We start from the raw sequence: 22,808 nt of genomic DNA on the forward strand, positions 1-22,808 counted from the left end.
GGCTTGCTGAGGTGGCATGCTTCTGAACAGAACCCAGTTAAAGTGCATATAATTACAAAGATAAACTTTCCACAAACAAACATATTGGGCTTTATTTCTAGAAAATAATTAACTAATGTTCCGATATCAGAAAACTGGTATTGAAAATAAATACTGAAACAATATAGACCATAGTTGCGTACAAACAATGGGAGACAAACGTTTCAGGTCTAGCCTATCAGCGTTCCCAAATTGACTTTTTTTGGAGTTACAGTACGCACCGAGCGAAAAAACTCAATTAAGACATAGGCGCAGACACCCTATTTCTCGCCTATACAGTATATAGCCATACTTACCATACGCATGCTTTATATAAAACTGTTCTCTATTCTTACACAACAGAACCTGGATCAGGATTCCTCTGACCTCGTCTCCGACAATGGCTCAGAAGATGCACATGATGGTGGTGGGATTATTGTAAGTAATCTACTAATAACTATTACTAATAATAATCTACTATGTCTGACAGCACTTCCTCTAAGACTTTTCTATTCCTACACAGCAGAACCTGAATCAGGATTCCTCTGACAACAGATCTGAAGATGCACATGATAGTAATGACATTACAGTAAGTATAATTTACTCTTGACAGGGATATTGGATGACTGGAATATTGTCTTGAACTGTTCCATTCACTTTGCAGACATTTGACATTAAACATTTCCCTACCTCCTCTTGTAAGGGAGTCCCTTGTAGCCCCTGTTATTGCTAAATACTGTTGAATAATTATAATTTATATCTAACGTAAAGCAAGAGAATCAAAATAATCAGCCATGTATACCACATGGTTTGTCTTAAACTGTTCTCTATTCTTACACAGCAGAACATGGATCAGGATTCCTCTGACAACAGATCTGAAGATGCACATGATAGTGAAGACATTACAGTAAGGAATTTTAACAGTGCCGTGATCTCACATATGATTTTCGTGTCTTTAAACTTGAACTAGTTTGCTTTCCTAGTTTTTTTTTTTTTTTTAATTAACCGAAGCGTTTTTTTTTACCTTTTATACAACAATGTGACATCTTTTATATTTTTATCAAGTGTTAATTTTATGCAAATTTCCTAGTGCTTATGTTTGTTAACTATTCCTTGGGCTTAATGTATTTTTTCATTACAGACCTGCACGCAGACCCTGAATCTGATGAACTACCACCAAATTTGAGGGAAACAACAGAGTCATCAATCTTCAGTTTTGCGGACAGTGTTGACTTTGGTGTGTTTGAACCACTATGGCAGTCTTTTACTGACTCTGAGGCCATTGGCAGTGGAGAAGAATTTCCCATGGAAGACAGCATTGACAAGTCACTAAATGAAGAATCACATTTGGATAATAATGAAAGGCTTTCTCCATTAAATGATGAGCCACTTTACACAGGCTTACAACTAACCAAAGCACAGAGTTTTTTGCTTATACTTTTATATGCTTTGAGACACTCACTTACTGGTGTGGCCCTGTCTGATCTTTTAGATTTGATTAATATTCACTGTCCAGAAAATGTTCACACTTGAAAGCATCTGTTCTTACAAGAGCTTAAACAGATACAGGGTCACTTAGAATGTCACATATACTGTCGCAATTACATTGGCGACTAAGTCACTGATGGGCAGTGTATTTAACTCTACATGGGATAGAAACCGCTCCCTGAAGAATGGAAATTTCTTCCTATACTTACCCATCCAAACACAACTGAAACATCTTCTTCAAAGAGAAGATATTGCATGTTGTCTTAAGTCAGGAAATGTCACAATGTAATTCAGAAAATTATGATGACATATGTTGCTGTAAAATGTATCATACTCTGAGCAAAGATGGTGGTCCACTAAATAGTCCTCATGCATTTTCCTTAACATTAAATTGTGATGGAGTTCCAGTATTCAAATCATTCCAGTTCGGAATTTGGGAATTACAAGGGATGGTAAACGAGCTTCCTTACCATGTCCGTAAAGAGAATGTTTTACTTTTTGGCCTATGATTTGAAACTGAAAGGCCAAATGTAAATACATTTTTAAAACCATTCACACAAGAGTGTCAGTATTTGTCAACTGTTGGCTTCAAGTTACACAGAAACAACATTGTGAATCACTGTAGAGTGATAGCAGCTGTTATGATGTGTGATTCAGTTGCCAGGCCCATTCTGCAAAACATGACCCAATTTAATGGTCATTATGGGTGCAGCCTCTGCCTACATCCTGGTGAACAAGTTTCAAAGGGAAATAGAACTGTTAGGGTTCATCCATACAAAGATGTTCCAAAAAGAGATCATGCTACAACCCTAACTGATGCAAGGGAGGCTGTGCGCACATCGCAATCTGTGAGAGGCATTAAAGGGCCCACATGTCTTGTCAACATCCCACATTTTGACATCATATCTGGAGTGCCTTCTGAACATATGCATAATGTACATCTTGGAGTTGTTCGGCAAATGACAATTTGGCTGGATAGTGAACACCATGAGGAACCGTACTATATTGGTAATCGTGTTCCTAAGCTTGACCAACGACTCTTAAAAATTAAACAACCTTGCAATATCACAAGAGTGCCCCGCTCTTTTCAGCAAAGGATGTTTTGGAAAGCCAGTGAGTGGCAGAACTGCATTTTACCAGCACTGGTTAATCCTTGTCACCTTCATGTTCTTGCTGTGTAAGGATACTGTCACATCAGAGGGATGTGAAAAACAAAGATGTGAAAAACTAGTTGTTGAGTTTGTCAAACAGTTTTAAACAATTTATGGAAAGGAAAATGTGTCATTTAACGTACATTTATGTCTTCATTTGCCAGACTCTGTGAGAAATTGGGGACCTTTGTGGGCACATTCAGGATATATTTTTGGGTCTTTTAATGGGGAGATACTGAAGATGTTTCATGGCACCCAGTGTGTTCTCCTACAAATAATGAAACAATTCACATATAGACAAGTGTTGCCTCTTTTCAAAAACAATGCACTAATAAATGCTGTGCCTAGATGCATACAGTTGTATAACAACATGACTGGTAAAAAAAAGCTGAAACAGTTTAAAAAAGTAGCAGATCAAGTTGTGACCCTTGGCTTACACTTTGTACGAAAACTTACTAATGAAGAGATACTGGCTATGAGAGAGACTTTCAGTCACCACAGATACAGTTGTGAAAATATTCAGTAGAATTTTGGTCAAACTAGAACTGTATTACTCAGCAGTTCACTAGAGTAATGAAAAAGGAACAGCTTCACTGTTTTGTTGGACACATAATCACTGTGTATTATTACATTGTGGTAGAGAGACTTGATAACAGAAAATGTTTTGCTGTTGGAAGACAGTATGACAAATCACACAGTTCAGTGGTAAATTTAGAAAATGTAGTTGGCATGTTGAGGATGAAAAGTCATGTGAAAGGAATAAAATTCTGAAATGAAATTTCATGTCGGTAAATAAAAAGTGGACTTTATGCTGCTGTTAATAATGATTTCATTTATAATACTCTGTCACTACATTTTATAATATATAAATCAATACATAGCCATATATGGTCTATTCATATGGCTATATAATGTAAAATATAATTAATGTCATGCAAAATATGATTTGGAGCTTGGACCTTGCTTATCCCATAAAAAAAATAACTTTGTTTCAATAAACAAGCATGCAGTAATGTAATACAGTTTTGTTTGCACAGCAATGTATTTTAAAATATATGAATCAATATATAGCAATAGGTTATCCATCCATATATTGCAAATATATGGGGAAGTTTCTCATATATTAAAATATATTTCCTAATCTATTGCAATATAAATTCTAGTATATTGCAATATACGTTTGTTTCGTTAGGGAAGTTACATGTGTGTGAACGCTCTATAATAAAACTACTGGTTTGCAAAAAACTGATCATTAAGTAACATTAACTTACTATTTTTTTTTTAAAGAAAAGGACCAGCCTAATAATAATACTGTAACCAGCTGACTGATTTTTACCATTAAAAAACAAACAAATAAAAAACAAAACAAAAACTTTTAACCTTACTAGGGTTAGTTACCTAGACTTGCTAATCCACATGCTAAACCACATGTAGAACTTTAATTCCTTTTGCAATTTAAGAACAAACGTAAGCTGTGTAATTTTCCACAGACGCGATGGTTTTAACTGTAACAATTTTTAACATTCTAACTTTTTTTATATATATTCTGAGTTCTTGTCAATTAGAACTACACACTTAAGTTTAAATTTGGCTTTACAGGTTGGGTTGGCCATGAGGTTTAGCCTTAAATGATAAGTGTAGACAGAAATCACTGAACACTTCTGTATATTATATTTTAGTTATTTATTGGTAATGACATTTATACAGAATGTAAAGTAAGTTTGCCATTTGTCAGTTTAAATTAAATAAATTCATTAAGGTGTAATACACATTTGTAAAAGGTTATGTTAATCAACTAAGGACACATGGGTGTACTGTACTATAATACAGTATAACTGGTGGTTGTATTGTTGTAAAAATATATAGATTTAAAAATAAGTTAAAGTTTTGAAGTTTTGTATCATAATAATAATAATGTAATATACAAATATTAATCCAATTATTTCTTTTCCTGAAGTGGGTATACTTTACTTGGTTAACTTGAACTACTTCTTTTGGTAAAGAAAGAACATTGTTTTTGTACTTTTATTACAAATGTGGAATGTACCCCCAAATTTTAGTGAAACCTTAGATTGCGAGTAACGCAGTTTCGAGTGTTCCGCAAGACAAGCAAAGATTTAATACATTTTGACTTGGAAAACGAACAAGTCTTGGTTTACAAGTACCGAGGATCATGTCTTACGCATATGCTTCTTGTTTTGACGCTGAGCGTCACGTGATTACACCTGAGCCAATGGGTTTTTCTCTCTCTTGTGCTGTGGAATTGTGGGAAATTGTCTTCCCTACTGGGTCTTAGTGCGTGTCTCTTACTGGTCTAATCAACATTAGTGCATGAGTGTACTGTTTACTATAACACTGTAACGACGTGTGTGCACATAAACATCTTTTATTTTGTGTCTGTATGCGTGTGTGTACAGCGTGTGTGTAAAGCAAAAGCAAGTCTCATTAGAGAGGTTAAAAAAACATTTACTCTCTCTGCTCAAGGCTCAGCCTGCTCTGTGTCTGTGTGTGCGTGTGCCATTGGACACCATAAAAAACACTGCTCTGTTGTGATTCTTTTCAAAGGTAAAGTGCAGGTTAATTTGTTTTATTTTTACTTTACAACTGTAATTCTGTTAGTGTGTCGCTCAATCGAGCATCATTAGAGAGATTTCTGTTTATTTTCCCGGCCTCCGAGTGATGCAGTGGTAAAGTGCTCGCCCCTATTATCCGGAGATCGCTTGTTCCCACATTAATCCCGGCTCTACAGCCAATCAGGGGCATCTGTGAGCTCACACACTCAAAAGGAGAGGATAGCGCTATCCTTCAAGTGTGTTACTCCGCCCCCAACAGTGTGTGGGCAAGCAGTTTGAAAAGAGGCGGTTGGCTGGCGTCACATGGTTCAGAGGAAACACATGATAGTCTTCGGCCCTCCCGATTGAGTGGTCGTAGTAGCCTTAATGTGGGAGCCCCCTAGTAATATGATGCTAAAGGAAAACATTTTATTTACTCTGCATTTATTACTTAAAACTCTTCATTAGAAAAAGATATTTCGGTTCTCTTTTCTTTAAATACATTTTTAAGGTAAGCACTAAAGTCTAGCCAGTTTCACTTTTGTATTTTTTTTTTTATCATTGATTTTATAAATAAATATTCATTAAAATTGCTTCTTTTAATTTGCTATGTGTGAGCATGTATTTGCATGTTTCTGTTCTGCTCTCTCATAGATAAAATAACTGTTTCTGGCAACAAGACAAAAACCCCGCCTCAGGAAATCGCAGTTCAGTCTCTTTTTATATACCAGTATATACAGGCTGCTTTTACAAGTCACTCAGTAGTGATATATGAAATATGGCTACAACAGACACCAACATGACAGCAAGTAAGTAACTTTATTTCCCTTTTTTTTTTTTTTTTGCAAAATGCCTTAAATATACGTACAAGCTGCAACCCTGTTTATTTATGTGGATATAAATAACCCATACCCTATTTGGTATTTTTCTTCTGAAAGAATTGTGTGAAGAGGATTGTGCCACTGCTTTTACAAATGCCGGAAAAATATATTTGTATATGTTATTACACTAATGATAAGGCTGTAATAATAATAGTTTTCTCATTTATTTATTTGTAACAGCCAAGGAGATCATTTTTAACTGGAGTGATTACTCGCCCTGTAATACTCTTAGTGATATGGCCTTCAGTCAAGTCTTCCTCCCTTCCCTGTACAGCATCGTCTTCACCGTTGGTTTAATAGGCAACGGCCTGGTGGTGGGTGTCTTGGTAAAGTTTTATAAAGGGGCCACTATGTCAGATCTGTGTCTCTTCAACTTGGCCATTTCAGACCTCCTCTTCCTGATCTCATTGCCTTTCTGGGCACACAACGCTGCCAAAAATGAGTGGAAATTTGGAAGCTTCATGTGCCAAACACTGACAACGTTTTTTATGCTGGGATTCTATGCAAGTATCTTCTTCATGATCCTCATAACTGTAGACCGTTATGCTGTCATTGTGCATGCCCATAATTTTCTTTTCTCCAAGCATCGATCTGTCAGAACTGGCATAGTCCTGGCTGTGTTTATTTGGACACTTAGCTTAGTGGCTTCTTTGCCAACCATCATTTTCACACAAATGAAACATGAATCAAATGTATTCATATGCAAATTGGAGTATGAAGAAAAAACAACATGGAACCTTATCTCTCACATTGAGCTCAACCTCCTTGGATTGATTATTCCCCTCTCAGTGATGGTGTTCTGCTACTCGCGCATCATCCCAATCATAATGACAATAAAGTCCCAAAAGAAACACAAAGCTGTCAAGCTTCTCTTGGTCTTGGTCACTGTTTTCTTTCTTTTCTGGACACCCTACAACATTGTTGTCTTCCTGAAGTTCCTGCATCAGTTGGGCTACATGCAAAGCTGTAAATGGTTTCAGGACTTGAACATGGCTATGCAGTGGGTGGAAACCATCGCCTTCAGTCACTGCTGCCTCAACCCCATAATCTATGCCTTTATGGGGCAGAAATTTAGGAATTTATTTATAAAGATCCTGAAAGAGTGGTTTCCCTGTTGCTTTGGCCAATGTTTAACAGCTGAGCGTGAGATCTCAGAAATGAGCAATTTGCCCTCACACACCTCAGTAACTTCCTGTATGATGAAAAATTCAAAGGTTTAAATGTTATCACATGTTATCTATTTTAAGTAAAATTGCAAAGTACTGTCATAAGGTACATTTTTTTTTTTTTTTAAGAGGGTGATATTCATTAATAAATGCCAGGAGAAGGATGTTGCCCTTTTTGTTTCTTGCCCTTTTACTCCTGGTTTTGCTAGCAGTGTATATTATATAATTCTTAGCCAATGGTTAACCCCATTATTTCTTTTCTTCAAACACGATTCATATTGTACCACACATTTTTTATTACATCACTGTACCACGAATGTATTTAATGATATTATCTTTACTATATATTATGTTATGTTATATGCAAGTCACATAACTATTACATTCACATTAGTATCTATTTTCATGCAGACCACAGGAAAAGCAATGCTTGCGATATCAATCAGGCTGCATTCTCTCAAAACTCTTGACACAGTGACACAAATCCTCTGGAGACATTTGCTGTGAATACTGAGTTGTTAAAAAATTGCTGCAGTCTTACATCAAAAATAAAATATGCAGTACAGCCTCATGTGTATTTATTTACAAAATCCTTTTTTTTCAGTGAGTAAAGATATTGTAGTTTGAAGATATTCTCCTATACATTTTTATAATCTTCTTTTAATTTTGTTAAGCTGCTTTGAGACAATGACAATTGTTAAAAGCGCTATATAAATAAATTGAATTGAATTAGTGAGAATGGATGGATAGGATAGATAGAATTAGGAAGATTAGATATTTACTGTTTGCATAAGATTCTGCAAGGCTAAGCAATCACTTTAAATTTTATGTTCTTGTGTTATATATTATATGAAAGAGTGCTTAAAACAAATAACTGTAAATAGTGTATGTACTGAAACTGTTCTATGGTGTATTTGGTAGTTTTAACCCTTAAGAGTTGACTTCATCATCAATGATGCCAATCACTTTTTTTTCTCAAGTGTTTTTCCAAATAAAACTATATTTTAGCAACCCAGAAAAAATATGTGCACAAATGGTAGATGTTTTTCCTTGCCAAAAGGTTATATAAATCTTTGTTTTAAATGCTTAGTGCTCCATTCACATGCAAGATTTATGTCATCGACTCTATTCAGATGTAAGTAAATGCTAAATTCTGTGTTGTTTGGGGGGAGTGATGTGCTAATACATGTTCATCGGAACAGGAAGGGCTTGAATAAAGAAACTTAATGAAAAACATTTTCAATATTTTCACATAAATATTCTTAGATGCACATCTTACACGCTCATGTCGGCTCATATCAAAGATGTTTTGAAGTGGAGATGAAAGCATGTGTTGCCAAATGAACAGCTTTATTTCAGTCATAAACAGGGGCAACTTTTGCAAAGCAGACAAAATAAAAAATCAGCATTCCAGAATAAATAACAAAGCACAAATACATACCCGCTGAATAACCACTGCCTTTTAAAAAGTAAAAGCACAACAATAGTAAGCAGGTTTATTTCAGTTTTAAAAGCACAGCCGCATTTCACATTCACAGTCACAGCCATCTATTTTTATTTCTATAAGAAATCTGAATGTATTGGTGGGAAAAGTCATGGATTATTTAGTAAAACAAAGGCTCTTCTGGAAAAAGTTAGGCACATCAGTCAATTTACACCAAATAAAAGGTCATTCTGAGTGTTATAATTTAGTTGTTTTGCTATAAATTCAGTTCTGTGTTCAAAACAATCTGCCAGGTTTGTTTATTCTCTACTGTTACAGTACTGTTTACTGTATGGCAAACATCTTTATGGTTACTCACTGAATTGAATGTTCCATACATTGCTTTATACTTTTTTATGCCAATTATTATGCCTAACTTAATCCATATACATGTATAAGCATTACTTTCATTTTTGTACTGTTTATTTTATGTGAAATATAAGGGTTTGCTAGTCAAGTTTTTAACTAGTTTTACACTGCAGCGCTATACTGAATGCTCCTACTGTATACAGTACAATTCAGAAACACTAATTTAATTTTGGGAAGACGCACCTACAGTATCTAGAGCATCTGTGCAGTTAAGGGCCATGCCCAAGGTCCCAACAGCTTCAATCTGGTGGTGTTTGGGTTTGAACCTGGGACCTGACTGAAACCCATAAATACTGAGTTACCACTGCCCAAGCTAGTCAAATTATCTTAAGTTACCTGTCATAATCATTTTAAGTGCAAAATGGCCTCTTTCATTGCATCACAAAATTATAATACAAAACATAAAGTAAAAGTAAAAAAAAAGGGTAGAAGAATAGAGCATTTCGGGGGGAGGATCACACCTGAGTTCCTACTTCGTTCTCTCCGTCTCACGCATATACTTCCGCAGCGCACACACTGGGGGAGGGCCAGCAACTCTTAAAAAGGGCAACATACATACATAATGTGGTATACAACATAGGAGTGCCCGTTACAATGCCCATGGGTTTGCTTCATAAGTATTTGATGGCATTTTGGTTTCAGCTGAGTCTGCATCACGTGCATCTGCTTTGTCCTTTTCCATCGTTCTTGTGAATTTAGCGCGTTTGTTCTCTCCGCCCAAAAAAAATATGATTTCAAACGTATCAAAGTACAATACTTCAAACAAAACATACTTAAGTAAAAGCAAAATAACAGATTTTAAAAACCACTTTAAAAAGTAGAAGTATACAAAAAATACTTAATTACAGTAACTGTACATAAAATACTTAATTACAGTAAAAAAACTTAATTACAGTAACAATGGTTAATTACAGTAAATGTAATTTGTTACTTTCCACCTCTGGTATCTTGGATAAGTGGATGAATGAGTCAAGGATAAAATGATGGACCCAGTTTATGTCATCACCCTCTGAATTTATTACTAGTAGCATCTAGAGGATATTTGTAAATATTCACATGCACACACCTTAACTTCACGAAACGTATATGGTCTAAAGCTCTACATCGAATCAGGCTTGGATACATGCTGGTTTGATTACATTCTGAGTCACACATGGCCTGATGTATGGCCCCTTGTGTACTCACATTTACATGGTACATTATTGCTTGATCAGGGGTGGCTTGCAGCTTATTATGAGTCCACGACTGAGGTTACTTCATGGCTTACCTAAGGGTGTGCTGATCTTAAACATCCTGGGAGGACTGAAAATGGGTGTGAGATACCATACAGGTGATATAATATCTCATTTTCAAATGAACCTCTTGTCACCTGTTTTTGTTATTTACTTACTTACTTACTTACTTACTTTTTGCTAATAAAAAATTGTTGATTATATGGTTTATATGCGCTTCTCCCATGGCATTAATATACAGTAATTAATTTATAAATTAACTTTCTACGTAACAGTCCAAAGATATATAGTGAATGTAGTTGAAAGAAAATATCATCATATGAGGATCTTTATATGAGGATATTTTTCAATCCCATTTCAATTCAATTGTATTTATATACCATTTTTAACAACAGTCATTGCAGCATTGGGTGCAAAGCAGCTTTACAAAATCAACAACATTTATAATTACATATTTCTATAAAATAAATTACAGAAATTAATAATTTTTATATTAAGCAATATTCTGGCCTAAAGAATTTAAGACATTATATCATATTGTTAATAAGAGAAGGCTTAATGTCTTATGGTTATGATGTATACATGATATACCAGTCAGGAACAGAGTCCACAAGGTAATGCAAATATGTATGAGTCCAAATTAGAGATTTTACTCAGCTTTTAATTTGGAGCACAAAAATTAATTCAAGGTGACACTTGTGTAAATTTATACATATACACATATATAGCTGGAAACTTAATGAAATCAGCCACTTTACAAACATGAGAATAATATTTAATGAAACACATAGCTTTTAAATCCCACATCTTAAATCCCAACTCTGTATGACTTTATTCAAACTATACGGAGTGCATTGAGTAAGACCAATTTTTATTTATTTTTTTTTTTATCACCACAAAACACAGGAAATTCCAAGCAAGACAGAGGTCAGTTTTAAAAGGTCAATTGCTAAAGGTCAATTCCAGCTTGTGCTACACTTAGCTTGCCCCAAGTTATTTCCACTGACTGCCTGAAATACATTTAAATTTCATTAAAGTAAAATTCCTTGTGTATTAGTTTTACTTTGAAATTTCCCACATTTTAAAGTTTCCTAAATTTTGTCAAAAATATAATGCTTCTGATTTATTCACTAAGTTGTTTATTTAAGTTTATTAAATAATACACTATTATAAAGCGTATAATTAATTTTTGCAAACAGATTACAATTAAACAAATTTGCATGTTCTCCCCATCATTGGTGTGTTTCCTCCCACATTCCAAAGACATGCAGGTTAGGCTAATTGGCGTTCCCAAATTGCCCCTAGTGTGTGAATGAGTGTGTGAGTGTGTGAATGTGTGTGCCCTGCGATGGATAGGCACCCTGTCCAGGGTGTACCCTGCCTTATGCCCTAAGCCTCCTGGGATACGCTCCAGGCCCCCTGTGACACTGAATCCAAGAATAGGCGGTATAGATGATGAGTAAGAGTGAGTGAGTGGTTCAATTATACACAGGAATATGGTCAAATTAAGGCAACATTTACAGGATGTTCCACAGTTATTCCCTGGAGGGTTATTAGATGTAACAAACAACTTAAAATAGTCTCCCAGAGAGCCTCACTGTTGACAAGGTCATGTAATGTTACATTTTGGTGACCCTACAAAGGGCCCACCTGATATTTGCAGTTTTGTTCCCATGATGTTAATTCCCATGCCATTAATCGATTAATGTAATAATTCTATAATATTAATATACCTCCTTTAATTCAGTCTTTACTGTTATGTACACTGCAATTTCGCCTCACTGTTTCTTTTTTAGCTGGAAAATAAGCATCACACAATGTGATGTCACTAAATGTGATGTCACAATGCGTCACACTGTAAACTCGGATTTAATATCTAATTAAACAATCAATTACAATATAGTAAATAATTTTAAGTTTGATTGCATTACTAATATAGGTAAGTATATTGTGCCAATTTGTAATACAATATACTTGCAATTTGATAGTAATGTAATAAGTTAATAATTTTAAGTTTAATCGCTTAAAAATAGTAAGATTTAGCCGTGGCCACGCCTCTTTATCTCCATAGAGACCAAATTTGAAGTTGATGGCTGTTTTTTCAGGCAACACACGAGATTATTTCATTCGTCTGATTAGACCACAATCTGTTTTTCACTTCTAATCCTTTTCATATAGTTTTCTTTCACTCGAGAGGCTGATTGTGAGGCGTTGAAATTGACAAAAGTTTTATCACCTGTTACTTGGACTGCCGTTAACGGAGCTAATGTAATGGTGGCTGTGGGCGGACGCTGCCCCGCATTAACCTCCTGCCAGGTGACCGAGCCGAGGCTGCTTCCAGCAGGTGAGACGGAGAGCGACGGGTCGGGCTGCTGTTCTACAGTCTACTGAATATGGTGAGTGCTATTGGCGAGAAGTATAAACCTGCTGCTTTTTATTTATTTTTTTGCTTTATTTTCTGGAGGAGCTGAGTGTGGCAGTATTAAAACTTTGTTGTAATGTTCAACAATTTTTCATCTATTTTTTTTAGATAACTGGGAACACGAACGCGCATTTCACATAATTTCACCCGCTAAGTTACAGTAGCTAGCTATATTGTATAACGTTGTCTAATCACTCTTTCTGCTGTTTTGGAGCAGTACAACGTGATGTTTTTTAATTAGTTTGATGGTCATTTTACCTGTTGGTCACCTGTACGGGAATTTAGCCTCCTTATCATTTCATGGTCTGTGAGCAGTAAAACATGCTTTAACCAGTGTGATTAAAAGGTTATTGTCCACCTCTTTCTTCATTAATATTTTTTTAAGGACTGCTTGGTATTTAACTTTTACTTTAATGGTTTACAGAATGGTTAATTTTATGCACATGAAAAATATAAATAGGTGGAGGTAAATAGAGGTACTTTTTGTTGAACAAGACTGCATTATCTAACTGCTAATTACAGTATATCTTCTCTTTGTTAATCAGTTTTTTTTTTCTGTTATGTAACTAATATGCACTTGTACAGTAAAAAACCAGTGTGAGTCCTCTACATTGATCAAGAAAAACCTCAGCTCAACCTATCTAGAGTGGACATCATCTTGGAAGGGAGTGTGGTGATGGATAAACTGGCCACCAACTTCAGGCCTTTTTGGACTGATGTATGCTCTGCACCTGGACTATGATTGAACCACTGTTTAAATAATGAACAAAAAAGTTTTATAAGACATGACTTGTTCTTGAATTTTATGTTTGAAGTTTAAATAAAACTGGAAAAGAATATACTGTTTAATTTTTTTTATATATTTAAAAAATAATAATTTAAACACTCTAATTTAAGTTGAATGGAAATAAAAAAATTCTCACTTTAACTTAAGATATTAAGTGGTGTGATTGGGTAAAGCAATTGATATTACAAACGATTTTAAGTTAAGTCAACTTAGTTTAGAGATTTTAAGTTGAGTCAACTTACTCATTTAAGTTAAGTCAACTTAGCATTTAAATTAAACTTACTTAAGTTTTTTTTTGAACATTACTTTTACATTACTTACTTTTTTTTTTAGGGCAACCAGTTTCCTCCAATTTGTTAAGTAAACTCAACTTGTCTGGGCTTACAGTGCACTGAATATAATGTCACTCAATAAAATGCCACACAGAAAGTTATCAATCACTATTTAGCATAAGTTTAAGGCATCGTCACGGCTGACCCGTTTAAGATATCTAAAATCCCCCTATAATTTTGCATCCTCAATGTCTTTGACTTTCACTTTGGCCCGGTATGGTGGAGATTGTATAAATTCCCTTGGAGAAGTATATCAAAATCCATCAGGTGCGTTTTTGTGAATGACCCAAAATAACGGACTTCCTTTTGAGTTGAACCCAGGTCATGCGAAAGTTGTTCAGCTCAAGGAGCTCTAAATGTGTACAGAGTTTTGTGTGAATACGTGCAAGTGTGTATGAGCTATGCAGCAAAATCTCGTGTGGGAGCCCCTGATGACCCTGGGCCATGTGACACTCAGGCATCCTAATTGCAGCAGATTCCAGTCTGCCTGCCAATTTTCATGAGTTTTTAAGCATGTTAAGACCTCCCAAAAGCCCAAAAGGATGTGGAAAAAAAATAATCCTTAGGAAAACAAGAGGGTCCTGCTATAGTGCTTGGGCCCTAATAACAACAGTGCTTATATGGGGATAGTACAAGGATATATAGTATATAGGATATATATAATTAGTATATAGGATATATATATATATATATATATATATATATATATATATATATATATATATTCATTTTTTATTAAATTTCATTTATATATGACTTTTAACAATTGTCATTCCCACAAAGCAGCTTTAATAATCAACAACAGGAAAAATAAAATAAAAAAGTAATTATTTATATTAAGCAATATTCTGGCATTAAGAAGATAAGACATTATACTATATTGGTAATACTGTATGGCGTATTGTAATATATTGAGTCCACAAGGTATGAGATTTAGAGAGAGTCACCTTTTGATTTTGAAAACCATGCCTAAATTCAGCGCTAATAAATAGGTAATGCCTAATAGGTTAATGGGAAATGACTTACGTTAAGCACATATTACTTATTACACTGGAATAAAACATTCCATGGAAAAAAAATATTTTTAAAATAACCCTTAAAAATGACGACTCTGGTGACAAGCCAAAACTCCACCTCAGGAATTTTTTATTTCAGACTCTTGCTATATACTGTACTGTACCAGTCCATCTGGAGTGAATAAGACATGCCTACAAATACTGTACTACTACAATGTATTCTAACATAACAATAAGTAAGTAAAACTTTTCCATTTTACAGCTCCTTGATGGGAGTTTATTATAGTATATTATTATTAACAGTAGTTAATCTTAACAGTGGTGCATATTTATGTACTACAACCTGCTACTCTGCTTGTTATTAACATGTATATAAATAAAATATTTATCTATTTCCTTTTGTACAAACAATAATTTATTAGCCTATTTACAAGCCATATAGCATGCAGACTAGGGTATGTCACCATTTTGTTTAACAGAATATCTCAAGAGATCTATTAGTAGTAAATCACTTAAAATAACTGAAAAGATTGTTCCTTTAAAGCAGTTAGCTTGTTTATGTTGTTGCTTTAAAAGAAAAACAAACAGAAAAAAATTCATACAGTCTTAAAAGGCACCTGGTTCAGGTGGTAAATAAAGTTTTGCAAAGTACCTTTTGTTATTATAATTTGTAAATCATTTCAGAAAAAAATAGGCCACACAGAAAAACAAATGTATTATTCATTTTTAATCAACTTCAACAAATTTCCATCAGGTCTGCAACTACACTAGGCGATTATTTCTACCCATCCTTTTAGCACTGAACATTAGACATACAGTTTTTGTTTTTTTTTCCTCAAAAGGAAACACGCATTTTATTTTTATAGCCATTACCTTAAAAATAAATAAAGTTTTTGCATACTTAAGCAATATCACACAAGAGAGATTCTTTAATAAATTTGTGTTCTATAATATGTCATATAATATGTTGGATGTTATTTTTTTTTAATATATCACAGTTCCACAAACACAATTTATCAACAGATTATAATTTGTTTGTTTATTTATTCATAACATATATATACAGCTTTTCCAACACCGATCCTACAGCAGGTGGTTAAACTAACTAAGCGCGACTGGCAGAGCTGGAGACCGACACTAGCTACCATGGCTGGACTGGCCATAGGGCATACCGGGCATTTGCCCGGTGGGCCGATGGTGATTTTCGTCTTTTGTGGGCCGACTGCCAATGTTTTTTTTTTTTTTTTGTAACGTTATAAACCATTAAAGGTGGCGGATTGGCCAATTGGTCATGATCGACTCTGGGCTGGACCAATTACAGCCGAGGAGGTCAGATGCACCCTCCCGCTTGCAACGGCTCAGCAATCACATATCATTGCTGAACAAAAACGGAGAACAAAAAACGCAAAGGAGCAGGAGGAGCCGAAAAAATTAGGGCCAAAAAAAACTAGCCCTTCAGGCAAATGCTGCCAAATGTGCTAAAATATCACAGTTGTTTGGTGGCTATAGTGGAGCTTCCACTTCAGTAAAATTAGCAAGTGCAGGTTGAAGAGGGAAAGGGGAGGCAGGAGGAGGAGAGACCCGAGGCGGCCGCCGGTTCAAGTGGCAGAACTGAACCTGAGGTAGCCTAAGTAAAACCAAGTAAAACCATAAAAAAAACTTATAAACCAAGTAGGTGTAGCTTATTTTCGTTGTGCTTGCTAACTTTTTACAGTCAGTTACAATAACTCCTACTGTGTACTAGTTAGCATGATGACAGAGTTTCTATGCTGGTGCTATGATGTTACTGAGAGTGAATTATTAATAAGGTTAGTTAGTATGGGTTGCCAAACGTAAAGAATGTAATCGTCCCGTATTCAGAGAAAATATTACGCGTTACGTATTGAGGTGAAAAGGAACGCGATTTGTCCTGTATTTTAGCTAAAATGAAAAAACAAAAAAACACACAAAGCTGGAGTTATCCTGTGTCTTTACTCTGCGCAGCTGCCTCGGCTTCTCTCATTCTCTTCCCCTCCTTCTCCTGTTGATCAGCTAATCGGTTTATCAGCTGTTTGCTGGAGCCACAGCCATAAAAGCTGCTAGTCATGATCGGTTTGGATATGTGAGAGAGAAACAAAGGTGAAACCAGGAACCAGGTGATTCCTTATTGAATCATCAGAGTTGAACAGGTGATGGAGAAACAGGTTTATCTTTTAGGTGACATGAATGAGTTGAAGGGAAGTTATGAACTGTTTCTGACAGACAAATAACACCAGGATCCTTTTCTACATAGCTGACAGCTGGTAACTGTGCAGGGGCGGGTCTAGCAAAGTTTTGCCAGGGGGCCAGGTAGGGCATTAACAAGGAAAGGGGGGCACCAAGAAATACTTTTCTTTCTTATTCTCATTTTAAATGTCTAGCTTTTTAAATAATTATCTGAATTTTACAACCAAAGCGGTCATTTGATGTTAAATGTATAGAAATTAATTATCATTTATAGTAAATATTAAGTCTAAAAATATTAAGTCTCTGTAAGCCCAGTAAGCTTACCATCTGTGCAGTCTGAAATTATGTCGAAGAAAGATGTTGAATCTATTTAATTATTGTAGAAAAATAATTGATTTCTGTGCATTTGTGTTACGATTTAGCTGGTTGTGGCAGCCCAGGTCTCTCGTGATCTCTGTGTTTTGTTGTGTTGTCAGTTCTTGTGCCATGTACTGTGTGTAAAATGGCATCAAAAATTCAATTAAATGTTATTCTTTCTCAACTTTCTTTCTCTGTCTCCTTTCACTTTTTAAAGGTTGCCATGTTTAAAAAAAATTTTGTGCTGCCATGCTGTTTGTTGATGTGGTAAATAAATAGTTTATGAAAATATCACTAAATCTGTAATTTATTAATTTTAATACTCATTAATGATCATGTCTCACCTCTAGTCTTCTCTGTCTTAATTTCAGGTTTCCACCATGTGTTGTAGATAGTTCAGGAGGTTAACTCGACCAAGCAGTCTTTTGTTTTTCGCTAAGTACTGTTTAGAATACCAGAATAGGGAGGATGGTGTAGGTTTAAGTTTATTAGATTGATACATATACTAACAGGACGGTGTACATCGCTGTCAGAACAGCGTTTGTTTTCATTCAAAGGCTTTATGGCTTTGCCAATAATACCTAGTGGGCCGGTCTCTAGTCAAAATGCCCAGGCCGATTTTTTGTCCCAGTCCAGCACTGCTAGCTACCAACAGTTACTGTAGTGTAATCAACAGAAGTAAAAGTGGTTTAAATTCTTATTGGTCCTATGTAGCCAAATGTGAGGAGAATAACCCATATAGGTAGTTTACAGGCCTAAAACAGTTTCTTTTTATATTTTGCTTATAAAAAGAATATCAACTCCATTGACTTCTAGGTTCAGGGGTTGAAATTCAAAAAGCTTCAAATAAAAAGCTAGTGTGCTATAGTGTACAATCACTTGTTTAACACACCAAGTAGTGCCCTTGATCCAGGATTACAGAAGGAGTTGGTATTCTGTCTGGCATTATAATCTTATTAGCTTTGTAACTTAGGAAAAATTAAAACACCAAGGACAGTTCGAAACAACTTAGAAGCATTTATTAAGGATAAAAGTGTTGTTTAAAATGGCATACCATTATCAAATGTGTTTTCATGCTGAAAATGCTTCTGTGACTGGTTATGAATGTGGGTTTTTCAGGCATCTGCTCTCCTCTCTGTGTTGCAGGTCATACAGACATGCTTTAATAGACAATTAGTGTACCTAACGATAGTTAGAACACTGGTGAAGCGGCCTCCCACACGGAAAAAAACCTATATAAAACATATATGTTTTAATGTAGGTTTGATATAGGTTTTTAATATATGTGACATATATAAAATTGGCCGTTTTCCTATATTATATGTACTTATATATACATGCATACATGTACCTATGTGCATATATGCACCTATATTTTTACCTAGATATTAGTAAAATTATTAAAATCCATAGCTGTTAGACAACATAAATAAAAGCCCAAAATGTAGAAATTTAATTTTTTTTTTTTTTTTTAAGAACAATCAAATAGTAAAAGAACAAAAATATAGTACAAGAACAAAAATAAGACAAAAAAACTCAACAGGAAGAAAACATATATATATTTTGAAGACCTTCTCAGCTTCGTGAGCTTTGAATTGATAGATGTGCCTGTCTGCCCTCGGGTGGCTGCCGGCCACTTCTTCAATGTAGCATCTAGAAAAGACAAAAATAATAAGACAGTGTAATAATAATAATAAATGATTATTTATTAAAACTTCAGACGACAACAATTAGTGCCACGAGGTTATTTGCTACACTATATGTTCTACAAAATAGAGGACTACACACCTTATAGCGCAATACCCCAAAGATGTGGCTTTAAAGGAAAGGTAGAATTAAGAAGTGAGCAAGCGATGAATTAGTATATAGGTCCTAAGCAGATAAAGTAACAATAATGGGTGCCCTACCTTATGCAGTCTCCAATGCCTAATAAACGCGACCAGCTGCTCCCCATCCCCTCTGGTTGGCTTTTCACCTTAAAGTAATATTTCAAAATTATTATTAAAGGGGGTAAAATGAAGGTGGAGAAAGCAAGAGTTTTTTTTATATACACATCACGTTTTCTTGAGGTTCAAGAAAATACAAAAATGGCAAGTAAAAAAGCGATGGCCCGCACACAAACATAATTTATTCCACAGAACATGACTGACTTGTTTATTTTTTTTTAAAGACAGAAGAGATTAGGAACATGTTTTGTACCATTCAGGTTGCAGTGAAGTCTCCAAGTCGAAGCAGTAGATTCCGCACTATGGCAGTAGCAGAGGTGGCAAGGCGGGCTGCTCTCCACGCTTCTGCCTGGCAAAACACCCCAGAGCCCTTTCAATCTGAAAAATAATTTCACATCACAATACTAATTTATTGGCAACTTTTAAAAACTTTTTCATGTTTCATACTGATTCTTGCTTAGCTTCCCAATAGTTAATGATAAAGATATGAAACAGTGTTATAAACTAACCAAAACGGAGCCAAATACATATTAGCAACCATAATCTAAAGCTATCCAAAACAAGGGGAAATACATTAGAACATTTATAAACATCTGTAAACTCCATAAGGCATTAGCTTAGCCACCGGGAAATATCATGTGCTACATACAGTACAGAAAGGCAGCATGTTAGCATGATTTACCTAAACTATGTAAATGGCATTGAAAGCCAATGTGTCACACAAGCTGACAAGAGCTAGCTGAAGTGAGGAAAATATTTACTAATATTAGTTTAATATTATCAGAATAAGAGTTATATAAGACTTAATAACTTACCCGGTGTGTCCTCCTGGATCTATTCTCTCTTCAAAATGCTCTTGTTCTTCGTCATGGCCACACAGTCTTCTTCTGAGGTAAATGTAAACTCCTCCCACTTTCCAGAACATTCTGAAGAGTTTCCTTGGATGTGTAGTAGTGCGTGTCATCTTCCAAACGTGCAGAAAACTGAATCTGTGTGTAAACTCAAGCCTGTCTTTGTGTGTGTGTGTTTCATGCCGGTGTCCGGGGGCGGGGTCTAGTATGTAAATTACCCGGACTGATTTCCGTGTGATTGGCGTGTGGGCGTGTCCTGCCTCAGGTCATTAGCAGATAATGAAGTGCGACAGAAATTCTAAAATGTGTATAACTATAGTTAAATTCCATAACATGCCAATTACATGTGATACCAATTTCACGTGTTCGCACATAAGTTTTTTGCTTTTTTTAATTTAGTTAGTTCTTAGTTATTGCCTTGATAATAGAAAATATGAGCGCATCATGTATGACAGTTGCCAATATGAGCTAAAATGACCAGATCCTGCCATGAGATATATAGGAGACATATCTTGTATGTACATATAGGGCTTATATGTTCATATAAAGAAGCAATACAGGAGACCTATATGGCCTGTATATGCACATATATGCACCTCAATTTTGCCTATATGCAGCATATATATTATCATATATATGCATATATACTGCATATACGTAGGCTTCATATATGCGCATATATCCTCATATACAGTAGGTGAGGATAAATGCGCATACATACTGCATATAGGCCTTCATATATGCGCATATATCCTCATATAGGTGAGGATAAATGCGCATATATACTGCATATAGGCCTTCATATATGCGCATATATCCTCATATAGGTGAGGATAAATGCGCATATATACTGCATATAGGCCTTTATATATGCGCAAATATCCTCATATAGGTGAGGATATATGTGCATATATACTGCATATAGGTGAGGATATATGTGCATATATCCTCATATAGGTTTAATATATGCGCATATATCCTCATATAGGTTCTTTCCATGTGGGCTGATACATAAATTTAAACATTTTAGTGCTGTTATCATCTATTATAAGCACTCGTGGAATGGCTCTTTACCAATCTACCCTTTATATAATGTACATTATACAGCATTTAGTTTTAACTGAGTAATCTGATTGGATGAGAGCCATTCCACGAGTGCTGATAAAGACATTATACAGTAAATGGTGTTTGTGGTACTCGGCTGTGATACCTTAGCCGCTCACAGGTGTACCAATGTGCAGCACATCAGTTATTTCTCTTCTGTGATATTGCTTAACTTTTACATTGTAAGATTATTTATAACAAGGGTTGATAATAAGATGTTTAATTTCTTTAATAAACAGCCAGGATCTCTTCTGATCAGCACAATATATCAGCAGAGGAGTTCCTACCCTGCAAGAACACCAAAGTAATGGCCTTCAGCCAAGTCTTCCTTCCTACTCTCTACATCATCGTATTCGTCATTGGGTTAATTGGCAATGGCCTGGTGCTGTGTGTCCTGGTCAAGTACCACAAAACCTTCAAAATGTCCGATGTATGTCTCTTAAACCTGGCACTTTCAGATGTCCTGTTCCTTATCTCATTGCCTTTTTGGGCACACTATGCTGCCAGTGGATCTAAGTGGATCTTTGGGGGCTTCATGTGCCATTCAGTGACAGCACTCTCCATGCTGGGATTCTATGGAAAAGCCTTCTTTATGATTCTCATGACGTTAAATCATTATGCCATTATTGTCCACGTCCATACCTCCCATTTCTCATTTCACTAGTCTGGTCCAGCTAGGATAGCCCTTTCTTTAATCATGTGGACTCTTAGCTTAGGAGCCTCTCTGCCAACCATAATTTTCTTACAAATAAAGAATGAATCAAATGTATGGAAATGCAAAGTGGTAAATTTAAGGGATAGTATGGATGTCATTAACTTCCATTGAGCTGAACATCTTTGGTTTTATCATTCCTTTAACAGTGATGGTGTACTGCTACTCACATACCATCCACTGCATAATGGGCATAAAATCTCAGAAAAAATACAGAGTTGTTAAGCTCATGCTTGTCTTGATCATTGTTTTCTTCCTTTTCTGGACGCCCTACAAAATTTCATGGGCTACATGCAAAGCTGTGAGTGGTATCAGGACCTAAACATGGCCATGCAGTGGGCGGAAACCGTAGCTTTCAGTCACTGCTGCCTCAACCCCATTATTTATGCCTTTGTTAGGCAGCAATTCAGGAAATTATTTCTAAAGATTCTGAAAGAGTGGTTTCCTTGTTGCTTTGGTCAATGCACAAGAACTAAAAAATTGAGTTCACAGAGAAAGGAAGATCAAAAACTAAACTGTAACTTCTATTACACTTTACCACTAAAAAACAGTTTTAAGCTGTAAAAAAATATATAGTCTATTTGGAATTATATCCATTATGTCCATTATAGTCCATTTCCTCTCTTTCAAGAAAAGCCTGTTGATTATTCCTTTGTCATTTTTTTTTATTGTTTGGCTTATTCGACACACTGCAAGCAGCAAGTAATCTAATGAAATCAAAAGCAGTATACTAATT

General features: G+C 35.4%; 1 protein-coding gene, 1 long non-coding RNA gene and 1 pseudogene across 2 annotated transcripts; all 3 read left to right on the forward strand.

Annotated features, from left to right (window-relative positions):
- Positions 1-399: 399 nt before the first annotated feature.
- LOC128519733 (uncharacterized) lies at positions 400-1,714 on the forward strand. The gene is made up of 4 exons (XR_008357878.1): positions 400-456; positions 542-607; positions 860-925; positions 1,160-1,714. It is a non-coding gene; the product is annotated as an uncharacterized LOC128519733 (long non-coding RNA).
- Positions 1,715-5,567: 3,853 nt separating this feature from the next.
- Positions 5,568-7,827, forward strand: LOC128519763 (C-C chemokine receptor type 4-like). The gene is made up of 3 exons (XM_053493602.1): positions 5,568-5,720; positions 5,864-6,018; positions 6,271-7,827. Exons 2-3 carry the CDS (start codon positions 5,988-5,990, stop codon positions 7,308-7,310), a joined length of 1,071 nt encoding a protein of 356 aa, XP_053349577.1. The 5' UTR covers positions 5,568-5,720; positions 5,864-5,987; the 3' UTR covers positions 7,311-7,827.
- Positions 7,828-19,546: 11,719 nt separating this feature from the next.
- On the forward strand, positions 19,547-22,548 carry LOC128520001 (C-C chemokine receptor type 4-like; annotated as a pseudogene).
- The last annotated feature ends 260 nt before the right edge of the window (positions 22,549-22,808 follow it).

Source organism: Clarias gariepinus, chromosome 4 (genome assembly GCF_024256425.1).
Source record: "Clarias gariepinus isolate MV-2021 ecotype Netherlands chromosome 4, CGAR_prim_01v2, whole genome shotgun sequence".
NCBI classification, from domain to species: Eukaryota; Metazoa; Chordata; class Actinopteri; order Siluriformes; family Clariidae; genus Clarias; species Clarias gariepinus.

Excerpts from the sequence above, each read along its gene's own strand:
- LOC128519763 (XM_053493602.1), top strand. The coding sequence starts at position 5,988 with ATGGCTACAACAGACACCAACATGACAGCAA. Across the intron at positions 6,019-6,270 it reads AGACACCAACATGACAGCAA|CCAAGGAGATCATTTTTAAC; the intron begins GTAAGTAACTTT and ends TATTTGTAACAG.